This window comes from Amblyomma americanum, chromosome 1, assembly GCF_052857255.1.
Source record: "Amblyomma americanum isolate KBUSLIRL-KWMA chromosome 1, ASM5285725v1, whole genome shotgun sequence".
Lineage (NCBI taxonomy): Eukaryota > Metazoa > Arthropoda > Arachnida > Ixodida > Ixodidae > Amblyomma > Amblyomma americanum.
In genome coordinates, this window is record NC_135497.1 from 169,610,348 (window position 1) to 169,620,678 (window position 10,331).

The window sequence follows — 10,331 nt, forward strand, 5'->3', positions numbered from 1 at the left end:
TCAGTTAAATGCGTATTGCCAGTCGATAAAATCTCGATTTGGATCTATCGAGTTGAGTTATTAAACAGTCAGTGTGAATACGGTGGCCAATTTTAAATTGTAACTAAAGAAAATGTCTGTAAGTTCTCAATTGTATCGCGAAAGAATTTATTGCCGAAAGTCAATAGCGTTTATTAAAACTAGGTAGAAATTTTTGTAATTAATTATATATATATATAAGAATCATATTATTAATATTGTGCTCGTTAGGTCCCGGCGGTCAGAAGAACGAGCGTCTAACCGGCGCCAGCTTGATCGAGGAGCCGTGCCTCAAGACGATGTCGATGGCCTGGGGCACAGTGTTTACGCAGTTTTGGAAGACGCCATGCAGGGCGTCCAGGTTCACGGTAGCCGCGTACTGGATGTTGATGATGAACTGGATTCTCTGGTCTTCCTAAAGGTTCACTGTGAATGTCCGCTCGCGGAAGTTGAGCTGGCAGCGCGTGTACAGGTTCTTACGGCCTTCGAAAGCCGGGATGCAGTTTGCCAGGTCTTGCCGGTACTTCTTTACTAGGAGCTCGATGACTATCCTGTTGATCTTCGTGCTGATGCATCGGCTTCGTCTCCATGGCAGTCTCCGAGAAGATGCCAACGACATAGTGGTAGACACTGCCGGTTGGTATCCCAATGTTGAAGTGGTTGGCATAAAGTAGGATGGGCCGGCCCAGATGGCCGTGGGCGGGCCGCCGCGGGAACTGAGAGGCCACAGTGCGCCCGAGCTCCTGCAACATCATTGGTGGTAATGAGAGCACGGCACAAACTTTAAGTATGCACACACGCATTGTCTCGTGTGTTGAGCATCACATAGGTTTGGCCGAATGGTCTTCGATCTACACTACAGTGCAGGACTGGTTCAGGGGGTTCTTAACGGAAAAAGCCTCCTGCATTCCGTGTGTTGTAGCGAGTCCACTAAAGGACGGCACTTCATGAACATCCACCAGTGAGAAGGTTTTAAATCTTTTGTGCAAGCGAATTTACCTGTAGTCAAAATTTAAATTTCAGCGTCTTCGAGCCTTTCCATCTTTCGTTCAACGTTTCTTGCTCACTGGTCGGCACTTTTCAGCCAGCCCTGCCCACTCGGCCCCACCGCCGGCTGCTGACCCGTTCGGGGATTCCCCCGGTGTGTGTTTGTGTGTGTGTGTGGGGGGGGGGGGGCTTCCTGACCCGCTGAACCGACGCTTAATACTGGCACCGGCCATAGTAGCTGCCTTACTCTTGAATCTAACCGAAAGACAGATCTGAACAGAAATACGCACGAGAGCGAGGCGGAGAAATGCGCGGGCGTGAAAAACTCGCTGGAAAGAACTCGCCAAACTCGCTCCATGTAGAAATATTTGGTTCAGGTGTTTGTGACGAGAGAACGTAGTGGTTGAGCGAGGCTATGTACAGGGTTGAACAAGAGTTCAGGGGTCATAGGGTTTGCTTTGATATGCGGCATATTGTTGCATTGTTGACAATAAAGCTATCAGGGTTCGCAGAGTATAGAACGATATACCTCTTCCGCCCTCTACGGATATTTTGAGTCTTTGGGGGTGTCATGTCTTCCTGATTATGCAGCTCAAAAACAAACCCTATGGCCTGAAAACTTCTGACCGACCCTGTACTTTCCTCGGAAGGTATTTCAGAGCCTTGTGCCATCTTGAGCACCTATGACAGGGACGATAGCAAAATAAGGAAACCGCACTGCGTGGTCGGGGTCTTCATCAAAAGCGAGAGAGTAATTAATAGTTCTTTCTCTGCCTTAATTTATTTATTCAGGGATCCAAGGTCATATGGCGCCACGGCTGTAGAAGCATTTCTTGCAAAGTTTCTGAACCACTCAAAGGGCAACTGTGGGTGAGTTTTAATGTGTTTAGACGTGGTATTGTGTTCCCATTCGCATCTCACATCCCTTAAGAGTCTCTTCTCTGTGCCTCAAAAACCGCCTTTCAAAATCCTGAGTAGAAGCCCTTTAAAACAGCAAAAACAAGGAACGCGGAAGCCAAAACTGGGTTTCTCCTAAAGAATGGCGTCAAAATAGAAGCTTGTCGTCATCCATACTGTCACAGAACCTCTCGGCGCGTTGACTGACTAAACTGGACACTGTAAGCGACAGACCACTGTTTGTGTGAAATGACCACAAACAAAGGTCTTAATTTTCCTCTTGAGCAAACTCCGAGCAAATATCGAAGGGCGCGCAGCTGGTGACGTCACACGTCCAAGGTCGCCCACAGAAATCGTTCCGATTGGGGCGAAAAAATCTGAAAAATTTAATTGTTCGTGATGAAACAAACCGGCGCCCGCTGGCGAAGATCGGCACAAGGAACTACCGTGGAAATTTCGACATTCGTGGAGGTCGGAAATACGCCGCAGGCGCCAATTAATAGCGAAAGATGAATAACAAGCAGGAATCTTTCTGTGAAATGAGAATGTGCAGACGTGTAATTTAAAAGAATCAACAGCTACAGGCCAAGGAAACATCACTTCGCCAGAGTGTATGTTTGGGCCCGGCGGTGCACCACTTCGCTTGGAGTAAAAGCGCATTTAACGCATGATGAAAAAAGACAATACACTCATAGCGGTGGCTCAGTGGTTAAGGCGCCCGGCTGCTGATCCGGTGTTCCCAGGTTGGAACCCGACTGCGGCGGCTGCGTTTCGATGGAGGCGAAACGCTAAGGCGCCCGTGTGCTGTTCGATGCCACAGCATGTTAAAGATCCCCAGGTGATCGAACTTATTTCGGAGCCCTCCACTACGGCACTTCTTCCTTTCCTCTTTCACTCCCCCACCCTTGTCCCTTCCCTTGCGGCGCGGTACGGGTGTCCGCCGATATGTGGGAGAGGTACTTCGGCATTCCCTTCCCCCGCCCCAAAAAAATGTGCATTATCCCAATAATAATTATAACTGTTTTTTAGGGAAAGGAAATGGCACAGTATCTGTCTCATATATCGTTGGACACGTGAACCGTTCGGCAAGGGAAGGGATAAAGGAGGGATAATAATAATTGGTTTTTGGGGAAAGGAAATGGCGCAGTATCTGTCTCATATATCTTTGGACACCTGAACCGCGCCGCAAGGGAAGGGATAAAGGAGGGAGTGAAAGAAGAAAGGAAGAATAGGTGCCGTAGTGGAGGGCTCCGGAATAATTTCGACCACCTGGGGATCTTTAACGTGCACTGACATCGCACAGCACACGGGCGCCTTAGCGTTTTTCCTCCATAAAAACGCAGCCCACCGGGCACCAGTCATAAAGGAGGGATAGAAAGAAGAAAGGTGCCGTAGTGGAGGGCTCCAGAATAATTTCAACCACCTGCGGATCTTAAACGTGCACTGACATCGCGCAGCACACGGGCGCCTTAGCGTTTTGCCTTCATAAAAGCGCAGCCGCCGCGGTCGGGTTAGAACCAGGGAACACCGGATCAGTAGCCGAGCGCCCTAACCACTGATCCATCGCTAATCCAGGATATACAAAACGAGATTGAGGTCTCCACTGACCCACGGAGCCGGTTGTGCGCCTTTCTTTTCGTGAAAATGAACGGTCTTTGCAAAGTTGTCAACGCCAATGAACTCTATGAACGCCTCGGCTCACTTGTTTTGTTTGGTTTTTGAGGAAAGGAAATTGCACAGTAACCGGCTCCGATCTCGGTGGACACGCGTACCGCGTCGTGAAGGAAGGGATAAAGGAGGCAGGGAAAGAGGAAAGAGGAAACAAAAAAGTTGGATTTTGAGGAAAGGCGCAGAGGTGCGCAGCGGCGGAACACCTGCGGCTCGGTACTACTAGTGGCGCAGTAGTGAGTAGGGAGCGAGAGAGAGAAATGCGCCCCGTGTCGTCACTGCTCCTCGTGCATGCGTAGCACGGTTCTCCAGGAATCGCGAAACTGCTCAACCTGTGCCCAGTAAAGCTTTCGCTTTAAAAACAATCTCACGTTGGCAACACAACACTCGGCCGCCGGTGTGTAAGTACTGAACCCAAATGCTAAACATGACGACGCACCGCTTGAGCCACCCTTTATCCAGGCGACGAATGAGGCTCTGAACCTCACGGAAGAAACTGTGAAATTTGAAAATTAGTTTTCGGGGAAAGGAAATGGCGCTGTACCTTTCTCACATATCGGCGGAAATTGCCCCGCCGCGGTGGCTCAGTGGTTAGGGCGCTCGACTACTGATCCGGAGTTCCCGGGTTCGAACCCGACCGCGGCGGCTGTCTTTTTATGGAGGAAAAACGCTAAGGCGCCCGTGTGCTGTGCGATGTCAGCGCACGTTAAAGATCCCCAGGTGGTCGAAATAATTCCGGAGCCCTCCACTACGGCACCTAATCTTCCTGTCTTCTTTCACTCCCTCCTATATCCCTTCCATTACGGCGCGGTTCAGGTGTCCAAAGATATATGAGACAGATACTGCGCCATTTCCTTTCCCCAAAAACCAATTATTATTATTATTATTATTATTACACCTGAAACGCGCCATAAGGGAAGGGGAAAAGGAGGAAGTGAAAGAGAAAAGGAAGAAAGAGGTGCCGTAGTGGAGGGCTCCGGAATAATTTCGACCACCTGGAGATCTTTAACATACACTGACATCGCACAGCACACGGGCGCCTTAGCGCTTCGCCTCCATCGAAACGCAGCCGCCGCGGTCGGGTTCGAACGACTCATCTAAATACGGTCGTTACTTCACAAACTTCGCTTTTATATTTCACGCACTCGCCTTGTCCTCCTCTTGTTGGCCAAGGAACCCGTAGCGGTTCCGAAACGTTGTTGTTGATCTTGACTTTGTCAGCGGCTAAATCTTATGTTTCACTTCCAGAGCGCCCTATACGTGATGCACTACCACGATGCTTGCTACCCACAGCACTTTTCAGTAGTAAAAACTAAGCCCTGCATAGTCGGCTGCAACTGCTGAAAGAAGCGAGGGATGCCCTACGAAGAACGCTTTCCAGCCAACGGCGCTGACAATCTCATCAAACGGTGATTCATCTCCTTTCATCTGCCACTCTCTGAGATGTCACACAGGTCCAAGACGATTGACTAATCATGGCGTCATGAGAACCAGTCGACGCCATTTGCTGGAGGGCTTCTTTCGAGAGGCACATGCCGCTTCGTTCTTGAGTTGTATTATACCGGGGTTCGGTTTTTATACTTTCCGTGTAAGTCGATGTTTTGGAGAGGTGAGGTTTCCTCTAGCCTTGAAGGTAACAGTTGAACCTCTTTGTAACGAAGCGGTTTATAACGAAACAACTGACATAACGAAGAAATTATGTGTGCACGTGAAAGCTCGGTAAATAGGGGCTATAACGAAGCTACAGCTATAGCGAAGTAATCGCCGGAAACCAACTTCGTTGTAGAGAGGTGCTACTGAACATGAACCGCTGGCATTACGAGCTGTACAGCATGGATTATAACGAAATAATGGATGTAACGAAGGAATTACGATTTCCCTCGGAAGCTTGGTCAACACAGCATATAACGAAGCAACAGCCAGGAACGAACTTTCTCCTTTGTTATAACGAGGTTAAACAAGCTGCATGGCACTGAGCGAGGTGAAGCCCTTTTCGACAAACAGTACGCACCTTGATCTTGACATCGTCGCCGGGAGTGTCCCGGTCGCCAGCTTCGGGGGTGTGCTCTGTCACCGCAACGGGCGGCGCGCACGGCTGCGACGGTGGTAGGGCAGCTGCTGCCGGCTGACTGCCACTCACGGCGGCTGCTGCGGATGCAGGCCGTGGACTGCTGGCAGCTACGTTGGCGGCACCAGCGGCGGCGGCGGCGGCCCCGTAGCTGGGTCGGGAGCCGATGGGCTCCGCGCTGTGCGCCACGGTGGGCTGAGTGCTCGGCGCCGCGATGGGCTGAGCGCTGCGCTCCGCGGCAGGGGTCTGGCTGTCGCTGTCGGCGCGCGGCTGCTGGCTGGCCGCGACGCCCTGCTGCAGGGCGGCGGAGCAGGAGCGATGGCTTGGTTGCCACCGCTGGCCGAAGGCACCGCTGCGAGCCGAAAATGCCCATTTGACGTCGGCTTGATATATCTGCTGCGTTTTCGATCAGAGCGATCGTTACGACACGCATATGTACACCGCCGAAAGCAGAAGACTGGACAGCAGTCGCTCTAGCTCAGTTGGTAGAGCACCGGACGCGAAATTCAGAGCTCGTGGCTTTCGGGTCCCACCGGTGGCAAATGGTTTTTCTTTTGCTTTCTAATCAATCCTCTTTAAAATGTTTCGTTTTTTATGGGAGTTTAACGTCGCAAAGAGACTCCTTAATAAGTTATTGCCCTATTAAGCCTCCACTGATGGACACCACAAATTATTTTATAAAAACATCCCCAATGCTTCTTGGTTCGGTCACTGTTGGCTTGAGTCATGTATGTCATAACGAGCACCTCTTTTCCCTTCCCTTGTCTGCTCAACGGGAAAAGACAGCTGGTGTAGAGTACTTAGTCGAGGCTTTGACGAAATGCCATCTGGTCATGTCAGCAGAATGAATCTTCGGTTTACTTAAGATGTGAAAGTGGTCAGCTGACTGCAATTCAAGTATTTGACATGTCAGTGACCGAAAATTCAGTATACTGTGGTTGAGAGCATACGTTGCAACAGCCGTCCAAACACAACAGCCGTGCAACACCGGGCTTCGCGTGAGCCACACTACAGGTTTGCCACAGCTGCGCAAGCGCGAAACCGAGTGACGTCACGTGGTGCGCAGGTGGTCGCTGCTGCCGCAGCCGTCGTAGCCACCGCGCGCTGCCTCCGTCGTCTGACCTTTCGCCATGGAAGGAGGAGAAGACCCAGAAGTGGTAGCATGGGAGTTGGCTCAAAAGCAGCGAAGATATGAAAAGTGCAAGGCTAGACAATCGGCTAAAACGACAGCATAATGAGAAGCACGCCTTGCTAAACGGTGGCAAAAGGATCAAAAACCAAACAAAACAAGGGAGCCGACAGCGTTCATAGAGTTCATTGGCGTTGACAACAGCAACTCCGTTCATTTTCACGATATGAAAGGCGCAAAACTGGCTCCGTGGGTCAGTGGAGACCTCAATCTCGCTTTTCGCTTTGTATATCCTGGGCTAGCTCGGCCTATTCATTTTTTTTTCATTTATATATCTCCCGCTTTATATATCTTCCCCGGTAAGAATGGTGCATATATATATATATATATATATATATATATATATATATATATATATATATATATATATATATATATATATATATATATACGGACCTTTCTTACCGCGGACAACGCTTGCTGTCACGGAGAATGTCAGCACATGCTGGTTGTGAGAGACGTTTTCCCAATTTCCTTCCTTTCCTCAAAATCGACCGAGTCCAGAACATCGTGAACGCCAATGCCAATGATCACAATGAACGCGACGGTGGTGGCTGAGTGACGTCATAGCTGTCACGTGAGGTTCAAGGTCAAACTCGCGTACACGGCGAAGAAGCTACGGAGGGTAGTAGTGAAGCCTTCACTTCACGGGAAGGGGACGAGGAGGTGGCTGCCTGGCCCTACTGAGCTCGATGTAGGAGCTCTCGCACATGTCGCGAGGGCTGCTTGTCACCGGGGGTACCTGTTGCTAAACCGTCGCTGTCGCTTCAGATGACGCGGTTGTTGCGACGCGCGTCCTTTCTTCCAATCTTTCCTATCATATATCTCTCCTACTGTCTGCCCGTGGCAGAGATTATCTGCAAGTGGCAGCTGTTGTGGATCGGCTTCAGCCAGTGCGTGGGGCCGTGAACTTTTCATTATTCCCTCAGTCGCAACAACAACAAAACCCTGCCACTCATCGCGCCACACAGCGGGACGCCAAGTTGTTAAGCCGGCTTGATTTCACCCGGCTGCCCCATAGAGTGCACACTCTTACCTAGGAGCAAAACACACGCAGTCGCGATAAATAGCGACCACAATCCGGGGAAAGATAGACATTAGCTGAAAATTGAAAATTGGTTTTTAGGAAAGAAAATGACGCAGTAACCGTCTCGCATATCTTGGTGGACACCTGTACCACGCCGTAAGGGAAGGGTTAGAAGGACGTAGAGCCGAAAGAAAAAAAAGAGGTGCAGTAGTGGACGGGACCGCAATGATTTCGACCACCTGGGCGTCTTTAATGTGCACCGATATCGCACAGCACACGGGCACCTTTGCGTTTCGCTTCCATCGAAACGCGGCCGCCGCAGTCGGGTTAGAACTCGGGTACTCCGGATCAGTAGCCGAGCGCCTTAATCACTCAGCCACCGCGGTGGATAATGCGGATAACCCAAGCAAAAATGCAGAGGAAACAGAGTAAGGACGCTGAAACACGATACCCGAAAGACGCGGTTTCTATCCCGACCGCGGCGGTCGAATTTTGATGGAGGCGCCATGCTAGAGGCCCGTGTTCTGTGCGATGTCAGCGCACGTTAAAGAAGCCCCAGGTGGCCGAAATTTGCGGAGCCCTTCTCTACGGCGTCCCTCATAGCCTAAGTCGCTTTGGGACATTAAACTCAAATAAGCCGTAACGAAATCGTAAATGCGCTTAGGGGATTGGGGTGCGGAGCTGCGGAAGGGTTGCTATGCACCAAGAAGAACCGACTAAAACAAGAGAGCAGGGCTCGGAAGCGTGCCGTGGGTCAAGGCACTGACCACGCGGAAGAGGGTTCCACAGCACCCGCCCCGTGTCAGGTCAGCCACATGGGCGGACCACACAGGCGCACGGGCAACGCGTGCAGAAGTGCGTGCTCGTGGAGCGGCGAGACGCACAGTGCGCATGCGCAAGGCGAAAGTTCGACAAGGCATTCACGGCAGGAACGCGCCGCCGGTCACAAATGCGCGGCTGGGCTGGACCCCCTCTTATTGGTCCTCTCAGAAAAACTTTAAAAAAACATGACGTGAAGCGAAGCCACGCGATCCTTTGCATTGGATTTGCGTTTCGGTTAGGGACTTCACATACCCGTTAGCACTGACGTTCGTAGCATCCCTAGAATTAAGTAATTTAGTTCATTCCGCATACATCCTGTCGTATAGCAATGCTACCGCTAGATCATATATTCCCGAGACTGAAGCGTCAATGCAAAACGTTGGTGGTTCTAACAAGAGAGACGAATATTAATGATATCGAAAGAGTGCACTGTCTACAACGCAGGTTCGAGATTGAGCAAGCTGAAGGCTTTGCCATTTCACTAAGCGTGCGCGCTTTGTTCGAAAAAAGCAAGGCTCTTCGCAGCCCGAGGGCAGCGCGCACATTACCGGCGTTGCATATGGCGACACTACGAAGCACGAGGACCGGAGACGCGCAAAGAGTCGCGCGAGCCATAAGCTCGAGCGACGTACTCAGTCCAAAGGCCACTTCACATACAAGCGAAAACGCTAGCAATTTCTGCCGCCGCGGCGCACGAAGCCGTTTCGGGCGGTCGCGGCAGGTCAAGCGGCCAGAGTGAACAGGATCCAAAAATTTGCACATTTTTTGCTGCAACGCGCCGCTCAATCGCTATATGCGCTCTGTTGCTTGCACGTGAACCGACCTCAACGCAATTTAAAGGCTGGCGAGGTCGCTTCGGCTCAACAAAACCAAGTTTTTTCTCTCGAGTCACGGTCACTCACGCTAACATAAAAACGACGGTGCATAATAGAGAAACAAACCGGCTAGCCAAGCTCATGTATTTCGTTCAACCCGCTCGCAAGAATATAATGGTTTAGAACACAATCATCATAGCCTACTAGGTTAGGCCTAAAGCAGCAACCAAGTGACGGCAGGTGAACAAAGGGAGCACACAAACCGGACTGCGGCGAAGGCCACAGAACCGAAAGGAAATTCGCTACGTACCTGGACTCCCACCAGCTGAGTCGCCTTTCTTCTTGTCTTTGCGCATTCCTTTGCCCAAGCACACCTGGCATTCACGGGAGCAGAGGTATCACTTGACTACTTGCCGTGCCCCTGGAGAATGGTAGAAATGCTGCGCTGTTACTCTTTCATAGTGACCTTCTCCGCTCTGCGATTGGCCCATATGCGAAGCGTGTTTCGTCGTCATTGGCTGCTCTTGGAGACGTCATGCGCGTGCCGGCGCTTCGAACTGATTCCAAGAACGCATAAAAAAAACTGTATAGATCCAAATGGAATTCTCTTATGAGACCGCATTATTACTGCTCCTTATGGGAACGGAAAGCCCCGACGCGTCTCGAGCACGCGCGCTGTGGAACTCGAAGACTACAAGTGGAGGGTAAATCCGCTTCGAAACCCAACTAGTCCTAGAGGTTGCTTTGCTGAGAGAGACTAGTTCGGAAAAATACAGAGGCGCATGCCAAGGTCAGGGACGTAATAGTAATAATAATTGGTTTTTGGGGAAAGGAAATGGC

The 10,331-nt window shown here is 50.7% G+C and overlaps 1 protein-coding gene across 1 annotated transcript; it reads right to left on the reverse strand.

Moving 5' to 3' along the window:
* Nucleotides 1-258: 258 nt before the first annotated feature.
* Nucleotides 259-9,901, reverse strand: LOC144093471 (uncharacterized). The gene is made up of 3 exons (XM_077626885.1): nt 9,802-9,901; nt 5,582-5,990; nt 259-761 (listed from the first exon to the last, which is right to left on the reverse strand). The coding sequence occupies exons 1-3, from the start codon at nt 9,870-9,872 to the stop codon at nt 495-497; spliced, it is 747 nt and encodes a 248-aa protein (XP_077483011.1). The 5' UTR covers nt 9,873-9,901; the 3' UTR covers nt 259-494.
* Nucleotides 9,902-10,331: the final 430 nt, after the last annotated feature.

Coding starts and splice junctions, on each gene's coding strand:
- LOC144093471 (XM_077626885.1), bottom strand. CDS start 9,872: ATGCCAGGTGTGCTTGGGCAAAGGAATGCGCAAAGACAAGAAGAAAGG. Junction 5,991..9,801: donor CTCAGCTGGTGGGAGTCCAG/GTACGTAGCGAA, acceptor TTCGGCTCGCAG/CGGTGCCTTCGGCCAGCGGT. Junction 762..5,581: donor GCGACGATGTCAAGATCAAG/GTGCGTACTGTT, acceptor ATGATGTTGCAG/GAGCTCGGGCGCACTGTGGC.